This window comes from Pteropus alecto, unplaced genomic scaffold (genome assembly GCF_000325575.1).
Source record: "Pteropus alecto unplaced genomic scaffold, ASM32557v1 scaffold20, whole genome shotgun sequence".
NCBI lineage: Eukaryota > Metazoa > Chordata > Mammalia > Chiroptera > Pteropodidae > Pteropus > Pteropus alecto.
In genome coordinates this window covers 34,544,640-34,563,327 of record NW_006436298.1, presented here as the reverse complement: position 1 = coordinate 34,563,327, position 18,688 = coordinate 34,544,640, and the positions used below count along the sequence as shown (strand labels likewise).

Genomic DNA, 18,688 nt, shown 5'->3' with positions numbered 1-18,688 from the left:
ATACACTGTTTTATACATACGCACACACATACATATTATATATGTAGATAGAAATAAAATAAATGTCAGGTCGTGTTAAGGACTGACAAAAAATAATGCAGGGTAAAGGTTATAGAGAATGACAAGGTAGGGAGTGGGGGAGGGGTCCAAAGTCATTCAACTAATTTGTAGAGCCAGGATGGAAACAAAGAGCATTCTGATGCCAAATCTGTGATCTTAACCACTATGCGGAAGTTGCTAAATGGCTCTGCAAATGCTAGGCTTCATGGCTATTCAAGTAGGCACTTCAGAGACAGTCTAGATTGGCGCAGAAACACTTTAAAAAGGACACATTGGAATAAAAAAGGCTTCTCATAGTTCTTCTGTTTTATAAAATAAAAAACAAATAATATTTAAAAACAAAAATTGTGCAATCTCCCCCTCCCCCCGCCGACCCCGTAGTAATTCTCAAAAGTATAGAGGTGAGTCAATGCCTAGTAAATGGCACAGGTTAGAGTCCTCTGGTTCCTTCATTGCTCTGATCCTGCCTTGGAGCCCAGAGTAGGAAACTTGCAAACTGGAAGGTTAAACTTGTTTCTGTGTGATCCATGTTCTAATGGATTCCTCAGAAGCCAAAATTTCCATTTGACTAAGCCTAATTAGAAAAACCTAGCTACTCTAGCATAAATCAGGTGTCACTTGAGAACCTGAATTGAACAATGGTCAGCCATATCTCTGGGGTAATCACAAACTGAACTCTGTGGTCCTGAGCTTAATCTCCTGCCTGTTGTATGGACTCAGTATGAGCTAAGATTCAAGAAGACTACATGAGCCAGCTGTAGGAAAAAGTCCAGCTGATGCCATGGAACTCATGGAAATGAATCATCCCAGGAAAATATGGACATAAAACCTATAAAGGATTCTTAGTCTTACAATGAAACTTTCTATAAATCAGCATTAATTAAATGGTTTTAAGTTTTGCAAATTAAGAGATATCCACATGGTTGATCATATTCATAAAAGGGAAGAAACTGGAAAATATATCTAAATAGTTTAAATATTCTAATTAGTTTCAAAGGCTTTGTCATTAACTTGATCTAGACTCAGATCTTCCTTTTACCAGCTGTATGACAGTGGACAAGTTACTTTTTTTGTGGCTTAATTTGTTCTACTGTAAAATGGAAATGAATGGTACCATCCTCATATAAAGATGAAGACTAATTAAAATTATGAAGGTACTTGCCAAATAGCAAGCATTAAATGAATGCATGATAGCCATCTTTTGGGGACCTCATAGTACATATCTCATCCTCTGAGAATTATCCCTGTACACACAAGGATCGGCGCATAAAATCCATGTAACTGCATACTCTTCCCTGGCTAGCCATATTATTGATTAAAACAGGAGTAGATATCTAATATAAGTTGGGCTAATCAATTCTTTCTGTCAAGAATTTGAAATTAGATCTCAAAGACTAATTATCTGCAGAACGGTAGGCCTGGTTGGTTATATTGACTCAAATGTCACGTGAGGGCCTTTTGCAAATAGGGCAGAAGAATGTAGTCTTCAGAACAAGACAGAAATGAAGCAGTAACGTAGCAAGAAGAAATAATAAAAGACCAAACGAATACAGCAGCAAAGACAGAAAGAGATGCTGCCTTGGTCCCTGACTGCTTCCCATTTCCTAATTCCAATGACTCCCAAGCTTGGCTGAACTTCCTGTCCCTGGGTTTTGTGAGCTCGTTGTATTTCCTTATAATAAATTTCTGATTGCTTAAGTTCACTTAAGCAGTTTCTGGTCTTTGTAATCAAATAGGTCCTAAAAGAATATGGTAACCTCAGCATTTGTATTTGTTTAATGTAAAAGATCACTTTTGACATTCTGAACCAGAAAAGCACTTACTGAATAAGTCAGAAATCATAGAGAAGGAGGTATAGGCCAATTTTCCTTTATCGTGTCTACGTAACAAAAGACGAGGCTAGCCCTAATCATACCATAAAATAGCTTTAATGTATTCCTATTTCCTTCTTCCCCTCGCCTCTCACTCTCAAGGACTTTCATGATGCTGACTGGACTACCCCAAATTCCTGAAAAGTATCTTATATATGCTGCATCTTTCCTACCAGTAACCTTAAATCAAAACTCATATGTCCTCTGACCCTTTACCTAAATCTCTCATTTTTGTTTTCTAAGAAGGCAGAAAGATACTCTGGTATATTAACTCAAGTCAACATGTTAACTGATTCTAATATAAGAGTAGGCTTCCTTTTTCATTCCTGGAAACATACATGTGACTTTAGGAAAAAAAAAATCCCTTAATTAAAATGAATGAAACTAGTGACAGGAAATTCTGACACTGAATAAAGTAGCAGGTTAAATAATATTTAGAAAGGTGTTCCTGTGATATATATGATAATCATACTGCATATATGATTATAGGACTATATATTTTTGACACATTTAAATTACTAAGCAGTCCTCTATGGATTGTAGCAAATTGGTTTAGAAGCTAAAAATAAAAGTACAGTTTAATATATTCAAAATTGTAATCAAATGTTGGAACAAGAAAATCAGTCATCAATGCGTAGTCAACTAACTGAGATTATCACATTTCTATGCTAATCCTGTCTTTTTAATTAACAGATAAAGCAGAAGGGGGTATCTAAACAATAGTGCATAAAAAATAAAAAAAATAAATTTTCAAACTCTAATTAAGTGGAGAAGCAATAACAAAATACTGCTGCATTTCAGCAACTGTTCATTTAAAAAAAACACAAAACACCTTGGCTTTAATCTTTCTAAAATTACATTTCACAGGCTTCAGCATCCTCTTCTGTTTTCAGTCGTGATCATAAAGAGTCCAGATGTGGAATATAAGCTGAGCCATTACACCAAGTACCATCTGGCCTTCTGCCCTGAATCTCCTAATTGGTCACAAGATGCATTCCTTATGGAAGGCAGTGCAGTGTAGATTCAGAGTGTGGGTTCGAGAACCAGAGTGCTGGGATCCACATTGTGGATCTGCCACTTTCTTTGAATATTTTTTTGGGTAAGATACTCAACCTCTGTAACTTTAAGTTTCCTCACATGTAAAATGGGCCTAATTATAGTCCCTACTGTTGTTTTGAGGATTCATTTATTCACCTTCAGGTGCCGGGCACTGTTCCTGGCTCTTGGTACCCAAGAGTGAACAATCAGGTAAAAACCATTGCTCTTGTGAAGTTTACATTCTCAGGTATTGCAGCTAAAGCACTTAATTAGCATACTGCCTGGTACTAAGTCATCAACAAATGTCAGCTGTTAGGATTACTAGTGCTTGAATGAGATAGAGTAAAATGATGGCATTGGAATGACTGGGAATGTGTCAGAATGAAGTCAGCACATCTAAGACCTAGCTAGCAGTGGCTCTGCCACCATCTAGGTGACTTTGGTTTAATCTCTCGGGCCTCAATTACTTAACTGTAGAGTGATCTTAAGGTACCTTTTATTGAACATATGGTAGATCATGAGAAACAGAAAAGATGAAAGATTCAAAAACATTAAAGAAAATATTTTCCTTTGAATATTTTGGTTTTATCTTACCATTTAATGATATTAAGATTCATTAAACATGAGAATGCTTTTTCAGTACATTAAAAGCTTAGGAAAAGCTTAGATGCTAGGTAATCAACTGCAGTTAAAAAATGGAGAAAAACCCTCAGAAATCACTGGGAAAAATGGAAATAGCCAATATCATACCAAATCTTTAGCTTCATAAAATATAAAATCACACACACACACACACACACACGCGCGCGCGCGCACAAACACAGATGAGATAGGAGCAGCATCTTACGTTTATCTTAAAAAATACACAAGCCTAAGCCTTACCAAAAATCACTGGATGAAAGGATCTCCTTCTAAAACATATTTATGTGAAATGTAATATTGTTACTTTCTGAGCAATCTTAGCTTTCCTAAATGAGTTTTCCAATGAAACTTAAAAATAAAATTGGTTCCATACCTACACCTTTTCACAAATTATACATTTTTCAGGGTTTTGCAAATTTTGTTCAAATTACTTTTCTTTACCAGTTACAAACTGTAGCATTTTAACTTTCTTAAAATTATCCAAATGCATGGCTAGATATTCCCACTGTTTAGCCAAAATAAATGGTATACACAGTCCTGGGTGAGAGTGACCTTGCTGATCTAGCCAGCCTCATGTCTTTCGAACTTGTCCTGCTTATGATATTGAACTCTTTGTAGCTCCAAGATTAAGTCCTGCTCTCTCAGGAAAAAACACTGTACCTTTGCAGACAAGTCTCCTTCAGCTGGAATATTCTTTCCCCTTCTGTTCGATGACACACCCATCCATCAAGTCTCACTCCAACAGCATCCTCTGAAAACCTTCCATGATTACTCCTGCCATAGCCCCCATCCTGACAGGTCATATTAAACCCTCTTGATATTACTCCCTTGCCATTTTGTATGTACTATCACTATACTGACTATCTCTTTTTATTATTTTTGTTATATCCATTTGAAGGCAGGGACCGTGATTTCCACATTGATATCACCCTGGCACAGAGTAGGCATTGTTCGTATTTGTGAAGTACTGGAAATACTATTGTTCTCAATGGATAAGAAAAAACTCTTACAAACAATAAAATAAACATGGTCTTATATACTTTAATTTGTAGAGTTATTACTCTTATTCCATAACAACAACAACAACAACAACAACAATAATAATCATAGTGGTAGAGCAACCAAAACCAGAGAGGAATCAGCACAAGATTTAAAATTAAAGAAACAAATCATATTCTATGTCATTCTTCCAAAAACACCTTTTCTGGTATTTACAATGACATTGAATATCATGAAATTAAGAAATGCTTCCTATTCTCCCCATAGATTATGATCTTTAACTCAAATACATGGCATTTAAGAGTTTCTCCTCTCTTTTCTTTCCATGGACACCAAAGAACATAGCACAAACCAACTTTTAGCAATAATCTCAAATAAAAATAAATCTTGGGATAAGATTCATCAGCAATAAAACCACAAATGCCATTACCATTGAATCTGTCAACTTTCAATCTACTTAATGTCAAAATTAATCAAATTTAATAATTTTTCTAGAGTGACATCTAACAATCTAATAACATGCCATTGTAAGTAAACTCATACACATATACTCAACGTTATCAGTGTACTTCAAATATTCATATAAAAGTACAAGTAGAAAATTCCACACTGGCCTATAGAATAATTATAAAGAAAATGCAGTTGAATAACAACTGAACTGAAATGGAAAATATCCAGCACTTCTCAGTTACGAACAGAAACAGTTTCAATTAGAAAATCAGAGTATCAGAAGAACTCTCCGGGAAGTTAAATGGAGATGACAACAAGAATATTTTCTAAAACAGGCCATTTCTTTATGCAGTTACTTGCTTCCAATTTATTGCCATCATATACTTGTTTACCTATAACGAAACATTGCTCTGCTCTTCTCTTAGTAATCAAAACAAGTTAGCTTTGTTTTGTCTAAAAAAAGAAAATGTGTTCCCCAATAGTTAAGATACTATTTTGGAGAGAAATAATTAGAAATATTTTCAAGTACTAAATTCCAGTGACCTCTAATCAGGGAACAGCATAAAATATATACCTTCATATGAAATTTAAAGCATATTTAAAATTTTTGCTTTGATTTGTGGAACAAAGATTTTATAATTTAAAGACATGCATATATTTTAGTAATATTTTGGGATGTCAAGAATGGGTCTAGGTGTATTTCTTCAATACTTGAAAAATGAAACTTTTGATCATGTTTTAGATTAGTTTAATTGATTTTTGAAATAATTTATTGGAAATTTTTCCAATAAGGAAAAATACTTTTCACTCTAATGAACATTGTATATATATATATTTTTTGACATTTCTTAGGAGGAAAAATGTATGACATGTCTTGAGTGTATCTTTTAACTATCAATCAATTAAAACTCCACTGTAATTACTACTGCTACCACGTAAATAGTTCTATAGGACGACACATAGGAAAATGGTTTTATAGCACAATTCACTTCTATAAAAAATTCAATCCAAAGAATAATTTATTTCCTCAATATAGTGTCATGTATCAGTGAGGTACTAAAATGAAAAAAAAAAAAAAAAAAAAGAAAGAAAAGAATTAATCCAAAAGAGCATTTACATAAGTTTGAAGAGGCGTGAAAGACCACTGGCTAGAAAAAACATAACATTCATTGAGTAATCATGATTAACAAGGGAAATAAGAAGAGGAAATAGTTTAGAAGAAATCAATGGAAGTAATTATGAAAGTTATATTGTTGCTATAACTACTAAAAATCATGTCAAAAAAGAAAAGTATTTATTAAAATAAAGACAAATAATATTCTATGCCAAAAAGACAAAACTGGGGCTAATATGTCAGGGTGCTTGTCAGCATCCTGACAGATATGACCAATCAATCACTGGAATCTTTGTCGCTAATCCTTGAACTCTTCTCAATACACAACAAAGAGAGCCACTACCAATCACTGAAAGTTGGCACTGAAACCTATTGGTTAAACCTGCTCTCAGGGACATTGTTCAAGATATTCAATCAGGACCCTTCCCTGCAGGCAAATAGTACAGGACTGTGCACAACCTTCTAGGATATGTAGTCAATCATAGGTTGACTTTCAAAAATTTGTGAATGCATGAAAATTCTTAAAAAGCAAAATAGAAAAATATAATTACAGCAAATAATGTTAGGATTTGGTGAGTGGGATAAGTTTTTAAAAGCTAACTTCTATCTATTACTTAAAATGGTTTTAATTCTGATGATATAGACACTTAAAAATATAGTCATCCATTTGCAATGAAAGCAACCACTACAAAAGCAGCAATAAATTGAAACAGTTCTCTAAACCACAATGCAATAGGAATTAAAGATTATTATTGGTAACTGAAAAATTAGTAAAACCATTTCAATATGTGTGATTAAAGCCATAGATAGTCTAATGGTTTGAAGAAAAGCTGAGACAAAATGAATAACTACAGTAGAGAATATGAAACCCAAAGTAGCTTTAACACTGTGAGCATAGTTACAGATTTCCTCTAAAGAAAGGGCAAAACCCTTTAATGTTACTTTTAACAAAAAGTATTTTCATCTAATTAAGTTACTAATAATGCAATTTTTGTCAAAAATCTTTAAAAATACTTTATAATGTGATTTGAGCTCTGTTCATAAAAAGTAAAACAGAAATATAATCATGGTGGCTTAATTTTAGGTATCTTTTTAATTTCTAGAAAACTAGTATCCCTATTTTTTAATAGTTTAAAAATACATAACCATATTTGAACCATATTTGAAACATAAGCCATAATTTTAGTTTTAGGATAAAAGTGAACACTAAGCAAAATGTGTGTGTGTTGGGGGTGAGGAATTAAGTAAAAAATATCTATTGCGATCAAATATGTGTATCAGGTGAAACTTTGTTCTGCTGTAATTATACATATAACTTCATCAGACTGTTAAGTCAAAGGTTATACAATGGAACGCATTGGAGAAAAATATACCTCAATAACTAAACAAGCTTAAAGTCCACAATAATTCAAACAACGAACCCTGCTCCATGTTAAACAGTATTATATGCTACTTCACATGAATAAAAACTGCACCAATTGCCCATTTCATTTTGCTTATATAGACTTAGCCATATATAAGATCTGACATGAATTCTTCACAAGACCTTAAGTTGTACTGACAGTAGCAGTAAAGAACATTTCCAGCTACAAGCAATTATAACCACAATCTAAAAAGCATTGAGACTGAGTTACTGGTCTTAATTAGAGAAAGTTTTCTAAAATTTCCTTTGAAAAAACTAGCATGCTAAACTCTTTTATCTATAACTTTATAAGTAATGTCTTTGAAAAATGAGAACAGTTAACATATGAAACAATCTTATTTGGCTATAAGACTGCTAATATGACTAACTTGTGGTATATCTTACCACTATGTTATTCATGATTATAATAAAACAAATTTTAATTTATAGGTAAGTCATTGACTAATTAGGTTTATGTACTACAAGTAAGATAGAAAACAAGTGTTTCTGTAAACTATAGAACAATTATAAAATAATGCTTTCATATGCAATATGAAAACCAAAAAGAAAATGTTTTGTGAAATAAATTTATTGCTGTATTGTAGCAAATATGTCACTTTCTCGCATTCTATTAATAAAATGGAAAAACATTTTAAAAATGTTCTTACCTGTGTATACAGTTTTTACTTTCGAGATATGACATACCGGAAGCAGCGTCTAATGAAAATTTCACTAATTGTTTGAGTTTTATATCATCCTTCTTCTTTCTCAGAAAAGAGAGGAAGTCGCCTCCTAGAAGAATTGATAGATGAATAATGAGACAAAATCATGAGGAAAGTCACATTGATCTCCTATTATAGATACCTAACATAACAAAAGACATTACACATTTGGCTATGCTTTTGGCACATTTTGTGTAAGGTGAAGATAAAAGAAAATATGGAAAGAATACATCTTATTAGAAAGCAGACACCATAAACTTTCTTAGATGTGGTTAAGCATGTTAAGTGCTTCACACTGCATATTACCCAGCACACGATAGTAGTCAAAGTTATGCTTTTTCCTCTGTCACAATTTCTCACCAATTTGCATAGCTAAAATTTCCTAAGAAATTTTATTATCTCTAATATTAACTAAAAGGCTGTGATAATTATGAGTTAAACAAAAAAGTTATGAAATTAGTCCTCAGATACAGTGATTGCTAAAAAACCTGAGAATATTAAAAATACCATTACTGATAGTAGAGTCAGAAAGAAGGGGGGAAAAAGCTGATTTTGATAAGATTTAGTTGCTCAGCCAAATTACATTTTTGTGAATCAAAAGGATTCCAGTGAGGTTGTAGAGAAATTCCCTAAACCAACATGGTCCAAAAGAAATATAATTCAAGCCATATAGTAATTTTAACTTTACTGTAGTCACGTTTTAAAAAGAAACAAGAAAGGTGAAACTGATTTTAATATATTTTTCTTTAGCCAACAGATCCAAAATATTATTAATCAACATGTATCATTATAAAAATTATAGTGGAGATATTTTACATTTTATCATCCTAAGTGTCTTTATAATGTTTATTTTACATTTATGGGACGTCTCAATTTAGACACAAATTTTCATCTGAAATATGATTTGTATATAGATTTCATAAAATTTAGTTAAAAAATAGATTCATATACATAAGTTGTTCCAAACATGCTTGAAGTTTTCCAATAATTGAATCGTGTATCAATATTTAAGTCAATTAAGATTAAATGAAATTCAAATTCAGTTTTTTAGCAGCACTGGCCATATTTCAAAAGCTTAAGAGCTACATATGGCCAGTGATTACCATGTTAAATAGTGTAGCCTTCAACTGTGCATTCATTTTTAACATAGTTTTGAAAGCTATGGCTTGATTATTTTTCCTTTTAGTGTAAAGTGCATTGCATTAAAAAAAAAAAACCCACAAAGTTAAAGAATATTAGAATGAATGTTCTCTAAAAATAATCATTCCCACTTTCTATTTTAAGTCAGATTTTTGCAAGAGAAATCTTTTTCTTTAATGAGAGTACTCAGAAAATAAGCACCTGCCTAATTCTCCTTATAATGTTCTCTTTTTCAAACTTCTCTTATTCACAAGTCAAGTGTTAGAAAAATTTAGGTGGGCCATTTACAAAATCAATAAGCTATATGTTTAAAAATAATTTTGTGTCAGTTTACGTTTTTGGTTTTCTTAGGAGAATATAAAATGTACAAATTACTAGAAAGATTATTGAAATAGTTTCCATTAAGCTTAACTTAATTTTCTAAACAAAACACATAAATTCAACCGTAAATAGCAAAATTAACCACTAATTTTTCAACTTTAACAGGTACCAAAAATGTATATTAAAATAGATTTAAAATCAATATTTAGTTCCTTTTAGTGTAAAATGCTAAAATGCATTGGACCAATATTTACATGTGTTAATTCTTTTGTTAGATATATATTGGCCTGTTTTAGAAAAAGTGTGCCCTTCTGGTCTTGAAACCACATAGCATTTTTTTTAGCTGTGGAATAACGTTCAAGTGAAAACATCTTTTCTGGAATTTGATTTAAAGCAGTATATGACATAACTTCAGTGTTCTGTTGAATGCTAATATTACTTCTTTCCCAAGTTAGTTCATATTCAGCACTTTTCCACCTGCCTCCTGCTCTTTTTAAATTTATTCCTTCTCGAATGCCCCAACCCCTGTCCCAGATTGTAAACCCTATATAGAGAATTGTGCCTTTGTTGCTCAGTATTGTAATTTCAGATGTCTAGAAATGTAATACCTACCACATGTCTAGAATGTAATATCTCAATAAACATTTCTTGAATGAATGTGTGAACAATGTATATATATCTTCTTCTTGCAGCTTATAAGCTACCCATAAAGGACCATTTCCATTAATCTTAATTTTTTCTCTAGCCCCCCTCAATGGCTAGCACTATGTTTTTTAAGTACTTGTTAAAATTTTTAGAAAAGGATGACATTACATTTCTTATCAATAGTACCCAATGGATGCCATAAAATTCTTTAAATTCCAACAATAAAACAACATATTTAAGATGCTGAGCTCATCTTGATAGGTGTTTCTTTAACACTACTGCCTTAGAAATTACATCATTTAAAGAAATGATTTGCAAAGAAACAATCCTTGGTAGGTGAGACTGTAAAATGACACATGCATAATCTGTTAATAAACAAAGAAAAGATAACATTAAAGTAGAGTTAAAAATTGGTTGAAAAGTGATGTCAAGTCAATAAGGTAAAGCACCAGGAAAGCAGTGTTAGATGCAGCTATTTCCAAACACTGCGACACAGCCAAAGATGCAGACGAAGAGGCGTCTGAGTGTGTCTCCATTAATCCCACAATATTTCTGCCTCAAATTTCTAGCTTAAAATCATTAAATTATTATTTATTTCCAATTTATAGTTAATCAAGCTGCAGACATGGTGACCCTAAGAAGCAGAACTGCACCATTCCACAGCCCTAGTCAGCTTCTTACAGAATATTGTAGAGAAGCAAGGCCTTCAGTTAAAAATAATTATGATTTAGTACTGAAAGCCTGAGGCTTGGGCAAGTGTAAGCACTAAGAACCCAGAAGCAGGAAGTAAACTCACCAGGGGATAGAGTATGGAACTAAAGCAGAAAGTAATTCAGACTGGGCCAGAACTGTTTCCTTAGGCACAATACTTGATTATTACCAGTAAGTGAAAAAAACTGGAGGCAGACATCAGATCATGAAGTCCTTAGAATTCACTGGGAGGTTACTGTAAAGGATCGTGTTTGTTCCTTTAAACTCATTATTTTATCATTAAGTGCCAAGTTAAAGAAACTCTCTTAGAATTTGTGATATACATGTTAATCATATATGCTGTACACATATGTGTGTATGCATGCATATATGTGTGTGTATGCACAAAGCACACAGTGCCTTACCTGACCAGTGCAGTAAGGACCTTAGTGTTCAAAACGGGCAAAACAAGATAACTTTCTTTTTGGAATGCTGTCTTAAAAAGGCTCATTTCTGTATGGGTAGACTGCATATTAAAGCAAGATAGGATGGATTATTTTCTAGAATTCTTCACCAGTGATGAATTTCTAAGACAATACTTTTTTTTTTTTTTTTTTTGCTTCCTAGGGCAAGCATGACATGGTGAAAAGAGCATGGATATCAAAATCAGATTGACCTAGGTCTGAGTAGCTATGTGGTCCTGGGTAAATTGTTTAAGCTTTCTAAACTTTAAAACAAGGATTAATTCCATTTATTCTTCAAGATGGTTTTGAAGACTAAATGTATCTAAATCATGTGCCTAGCACATAATATACACAATAAATACTACTACAACTTGTTGTTGAGTTTATTTTTCATATAAAGTGAGGGAATTGTAGTAGGGCCTGGTTGTTTGTTGCATAACATGTCTTTTCTCTCATTCATTTCAACTTCCTTTCTCCCATTTTGGAAAGTATTTTCCTCAACCCCAACAATGAGGGTGGACCTAGATTAACTTAATCAAAGAATCCCTGTGCAAGTGAATGGTTCAGAGACAGGCACAGGGATAATTTCAGGCCAGTGAGGTACTACGAGGAGATATTCAAGGGGTGAAAGAAACTTTTTTTGAGAGAAGTACCAAGAAAGTTACACATTATCTACAACTGGAAGTGTACAAGCATGTCATACCACAAAGAATGACAGCCTTTGAATGAGGCTGTCACCATGGAAAGCAGAGAAGTGTGAAAGAAAGGTTTTTTGATCAAACACTGCTTCAAGAGCAACCTCCCTCTAGATTTTTCAACTAAGTGAACTAATAAAATCTCTATAATTTTTTTATAGATTTTCTGTATTAGCAACTCAAAAATCCCTAACGGAGAAAATAATATCTATATCAGATGAATACTTGGAGAATTAAAAAACATAATATAGATATTAAACATGTGGAACAAGTAGGATACAATGAAAGGAAGTGTTTTATTATTATATGCGGGCAACTTTTAGTAAGAGGATAGAAGACTGTTCTCAATAGCCCTTAAAGATTTCTTCATGCTGTAGAAATTTGGTCTTACCTGTTATTCAGTATTAATATTAACGGGAGTCTGAGAAATTGATTGCATTAAACAAACTTGGAGAGATTATGTAAACAAGAATACTAATTTATCAGTTTGTCATTGGAGAAAAGGGGTCATCAGGGCTATACCACTAATGATTTCTTGTCACTGAATCATATCAAAATCTTTGTTTATCTTCAAACAGCTTCAAATTTTATTAAATTAAGAGATACCAGCCCCTAGTGATATATAAAATGTGTAATTCATGACCTGTGTTCTTTAGGATATAAATTTGTTCCTGAGAATTTTGGTTTAGTTGTGTTCATTTATACATTTAAAATAAATTGTAGAGAGCTAGTTAGAGGCTTCATTTTTCACTGTTCAGAGTTCGTATTTAAACAATTAACTTTTGCTCTTTAACCAATAGTAATGAGAGCTGGAGCTGTTAGCCAATCTGTCAAAAATAAAGAAAAAAAATCTATATGCCAATCATGAATGATGAATGCTGATTCAACTTGCAGTCCATGAGACACTAAATAGGTATTATGTAATTGCAGATAAGCCAAAACAAGTCATTGAAAAAGAATCGATGCAAACACTGAAGCAGAGGATACTGACTACTATATGTGGAGTATGTATACTTATGAGAGATGGTTTCCACAAAAAGAGATTAACTAGGAGAATACTAGAATACTAGAAGATGGTGAGGGTTTATGTTAAGAACTATCCAAAAAAAGACTAAAGATTCGGTCTAAAAAGACTCTGTAACAAGCTAGAAATGAGTGTGTGGGAAAGATAAGGAAGATGAAACACTAAAAAACTGAAAATGACTCCAAATTATACTGGCTTTCCTGTTTCCATTTTCTTCTTTTTAAAGAATCACTTAGTGAACAGCTTGCTCCCAAAGTAGCAAAATTCAGCCAGGCCAAATGCAGAGCTGAGTGTGAGGTTTTCCCAATTTGGGTTGACATAAGACATCATTAGTCTTTTCAGATGAAGTTCCTTAATAGCCATGCCCTGCTAACACTGAGGAATAGTGGGAACCTTTTGCATTTCTCCTTTGCAGATGATCTTTGAGAACGTAACTCGAAAGAAGTTATGGTACCAGCTCTATTAAATAAAAGAGTACATTTCACAGTGTTTTTAACTTGCTGGGTCAAGGGGCAACAGCTATAATCTTGCCAGACAAATACATGAACTGCCACTACAGATGCCAGAGTCAGCTTTCACAAACCCTCAGAATGTCAGTACTAGAAGGTACTTTGGAAATAAACAGTTTTTTTTTCCTTATTATGGAGGCAGGAACTGAAATTACCTGATTTTTAAGGTGGTGATTTTAGTGATATTACTGAAATTTCTAAAGCAAATGCATAGTCTGCAAACTGTGGCCTGGAGGCCAAAACCAGCCCCCGTTTATTTTTGTAAATAAAGTTTTACTGGAAAACCAAAACACTCATTGCTTTACATATTGTCTAGGAATCCTTCCATGTTAAAATGGCAGAGTTGTGATAAATTAAATGGCCTTCAAAGCATAAAAATTTTTACTATCTAGCCCTTTACAGAAAGTTTACAAACTCCTATTTTAAGGTATCACTCAGTATTCCATATAGCTGTAGTCCTTTTCATTTCAATAATTCTTATGATTGCTTTGTCTACTTTCAAACAAGATTTTACTTTTCACTGCTTTTTTTTTTAAAAAACCAAGTCTTAATAATGCTATTTTAAAATGCTCAGAATGGAAGGTGAAAAGGTAGATTCACCAATTTTATGCTCTAAGTCTGATAAACAAACATTTCTACACACACAAAAAAACATATACATCATGAGATCATAAATCCCCTACCCGCCTCTCCATCCACAACCCTGTCTACCACCAAAGGAAAGAAATCCCACTGTCTGTATCTCTCCCGCTTTCATGCCAAACTACTCATTTTTCTATTTTGTGGCTTCCTATGTCCCTAAAAGCAGCCTTTGATTTAAAGTATACAGACAAAAATAGAAAGGAAAATCAAGTGTTTAAGATGCTGGTTCTAAAGCCTCCTGGAATACCCTTCAAATATTTAAATGATACAATGGCATTTTTTTAATAATAATAATAATAAATACATCAGTGGAATGCTTATTTTGTTGCCTCTATCTGCTACAGAAAAACCTACAGAGAAAAAGAAGGCATCAATTCCAGCTTCCTTAGATTATTAAGAAATGTGGGATAAAAAGACATATCCAAAATCTCATTTAAATTTACTAAAAAATTTAACAAGAAAAATATTTATAAAAGCTAACAATACTTTTAGAAATTGAATTTATCATTAGATAGATATTTTAGGGACATTAAGGACCCCAAATCAATGCTATCAATGACCACTTTATAAGAGCTTATTATTTAGATTAGAAGAGTATGTTTGTATCTTCATATTTATACATTTTTGTTGGTCACTGCCGGAATTTAATTTATGCAGGTTTTGATCAGAAACATATCCATCAATTAAGAAACTTTCTATCAGATTACAAAAATATTACTTTAAAATACACTCTTAAAGAACACATTGTAGCAGAGTGAGAATTTCAATATTAAGAAAAAATCAGAATAGCAGCCTTTTTCACTTTTTATAAAATCGTGGTAAAAAACCTCATATATTTATCTTTCTAACAATTTTAAGTGTAGAGTATAATGTTAACTATATGTACATTATTGTACAATAGATCTCTAGAACTTTTTCATCTTGCATGACTGAAACTCTAAACCCATTGAACAATTTGTCTCAAACAAGCATTTAAAAGAAAAGACTATCCAAAGGGCTAACAAGCATATACAAATGTGTTCAACATAATTAGTCATACGATAGCAAATTAGAACCACAATATCTTGGTATTTCTTACCTACCAGGATAGCTATAGCTAAAAAAGCTGACAATATCTCATGCTGGCAAGGACGTAGTGTAACTGAGTCTCTCATATATTGTTAGTGAGGGTGTAAGTTCGTGTAACCACCATGGAAACTTTTTTGGCACTTTCTACTAAAACTAAACATGTACTTATGTTATAACCCAGCAGTTTAACTCCAGGTAGGTATATCCAATAGACATGTTTACCAAAAGATTCAAAAATATTCGAAGCAACATTATTCATAATAAGCCCCAAACTAGAAACAACACAAATGCCCATAAATAGAATGGAAAAGTAAATTGTGGTATATTCGTACAATGGAATAACATATAACAATGAAAATAAATGAATTACTGCAACCATAACATGGATGAATCTCACAAACACAATGCTGAAGGAAAAAAAAAATCCAGATCAAAAGGATACATGAGCTTTGATTCCATTTATACAAAGTTCAAAAAAAGTGCAAAACTAATCTATGTCAGGAAAATGATTACACAGGTGTGTATTCTTGTGATAATTTGAGCTGTGTACTTATGATTTGTGTACTCTCCTATATGAGTTATATTTGTTTGGTCTAGGATTTTACCCTACTTACTTACAAAAGCTAATAAGTTAGTTTGTTATTTTTTCATGGGTCAGAGACAAAAGACTTTAGTATAAATAACACGCATGAGAGTGTTGTGAATAAGCCCAAATGGATGGATGCCTGCATACAGAGTGAGAACGTTATGGAAGAGGAATTCTGAGTTTGGGAACGGTGCCATTTTATAGCGGGCAGTAAATAAGCCTGCCTGCTCTGTCTCAGAGGGAGACATGACCCTCATTCCTCAAAGTTGCTCACTACAAAAACATCCCTGAAAAATGGCCCAGGTAAGGTCAGTTAGGTCCTTGCATTATTGGCATACCCCTTAAGACAAGGAGAAATGCAAGAATCAATGGCAGAGTTTCTCTCAACATACATTAATAAAAAACTTTCTTTCTTTTAATTTTTTTTTACATTATAAAGTGGTTCTGAGAAATGCCATAAATAGAATGTAACAATATTTCAGCCAAGCCATTTGACTCGTCATTATAATCTTTGGTTAAAATAAAGTGAGCAGGATAGAATTATAATAAAGTGGATTTGTAGGCTGAACAAAGATAGCCATGGAATCTTGATTTAAGATTTGACGGCGATTTGTCAGAAAGTTATCTGGGGTGTGACTTAGAATTGCATGCTTGATTCGCTCATTCTCAATATTTTTATCAATGATTTGGACGAAGACACAAAAGACATACTATATTAAGAGTTTATGAAATAAGAACTTGATTAGATCATTTCCGTATAACCTCAGGTTTCTAGTTTATATTTTTAAGTGTGCTATGATACCTTGTCTAAATCATTTCTTCAAAAGCACTAGGAAAAATCCTCATGTATGGGTTCACACTATCTTTCCATCTTCAAATATTTGCTTTAGGAGAATTTAACTACTTTTTTGCTTAGAACAGAAAACTATGTTGCTTAACATTTACAATTCAAAAGTACAAAGTGAGTACTTGTGGTAAGTCTCACATTTTACTAGTCAATGATAAACAGATGATTTCTCGTATGATAAAATATTTTAGAGGTATTAAAATTTCCTAGGATGGATGACATTTCTAGCTGATTAAATCCTTAACTTGATCTCTCTTAGGCAAACGTATATAAGACTGTCGACGTTCTAATAAAGTAAAGCAAATACAATTATTTTGGCAATATCATTACAAGTAGTACTCAGTCCACAAAAACTTGGGATTTCAATGAGAATCAGGGAAAAAATTCCCCTTCCCTAGGAATCAAAACCTTTGGTAGAGGAATTTAATATTAAAAGTATCTTGCATTTATTTAATAGTTTACATGTACTGTTATAGGCATTATCTCATTGAACCCTCTTAACAATATTATACGTATCAACTGACTTTCCCAAGAATAAGTTAGGGGCAGTGCTGAGTCTTAAATCCATATATTTTATCTAGAGAAAGATCAGAATGTAGTTTCATTTTTGCTTTTACTAATAATATCTGTAGCTGATATTAAGGACAATGTATAAAAAGCAGAAGAGATAGCTGATATTAAGAAAAGTGTACAAAGGCAGACAAGTTTAAGAAAGGTGAAGAAGGCTGACTTGCTGCATTCAGAGGCTCACTAATAGGCACACTGGTAATAAATAATTGGAGTCTGAAGACCTGAGATTATGCAGTGGCTCTGGCCATGTGGCCATGGGCAATACATTAACTTCTCTGGGACTCAGCGTCATCAGACATAACCTTGCCCTAATAATCACCACTTCACAGGGCTGTAGTGAAGATACAAGGAGTTTAGCACAGAGCTCCAAACATTGAAAGCTAAAAACTTGAGAAATATTCACTTTTGTTGTTACTATTGCCACTAATATTATTATTGCCATAATACTGTACTTCTCCCAGACTTCTACTTTAAGAACTATGTTGCAGCAGAATTTCAAAAAAAGTGAAGGGATTTAGAAGTACAAATTGGTAGTTACAAAATAGTTACAGGGATGTAAAGTACAGCACAGAGAATATAGTCAATAATATTATAATAGCTGTGTACAGTGCCAGGTGGGCAATAGACTAATGAGGAAGATCACTTGATAAATTATATCAATGTCTAACTACTACACTGCATACCTATAACTAATATAAAATATTGAATGTCAACTGTAATTGTAAAAAAGGACATCTATCCTTTAACTTGCAAGTAGACACAAGGCAGCCAATCAGAATGACCACTAAATTACCAAATTTGATGCTATGAAACTAAAAGAAAACAATATGATACAACTTACATCAATTAGAGCACACTAATAAATTTTTCTTTCAATTTAATGTAGACATATTGCTAATGTTGCATTTATCATATAATAGATTCTGTCAACATTCTATTATATTTGAATGCCTAGTGTCTGAAATTGTATTGATATATTGTTACCAGCTCTGCTCTCTACCCTTTTTCTTGGTTTTCTTGCTCCTCATATGCAATTTGGCCTATGGGATATAAAATCTTACAAAAGTAACCACAAAGAAAAATAATTCTATATATAATTAATACAAAAACTTAGGTGGGTGTTATAAAGGTTCCAATTTGAAAAATTAATCTTTGGAAATTTTTGATATATTGATAAAAACTGAAAGAG

The 18,688-nt window shown here is 32.7% G+C and overlaps 1 protein-coding gene across 4 annotated transcripts in view; it reads right to left on the bottom strand.

The window, feature by feature from the left end:
- Positions 1–18,688, bottom strand: part of FER (FER tyrosine kinase) — a 366,069-nt gene that overhangs the window by 89,172 nt on the left and 258,209 nt on the right. For all 4 annotated transcript variants that reach the window (XM_025047716.1, XM_015590541.2, XM_006913383.3 and 1 more), the window contains one exon: positions 8,245–8,368. In XM_025047716.1, the coding sequence (XP_024903484.1) occupies positions 8,245–8,368 (124 nt within the window). The remainder of the gene's footprint in view (positions 1–8,244; positions 8,369–18,688) is intronic.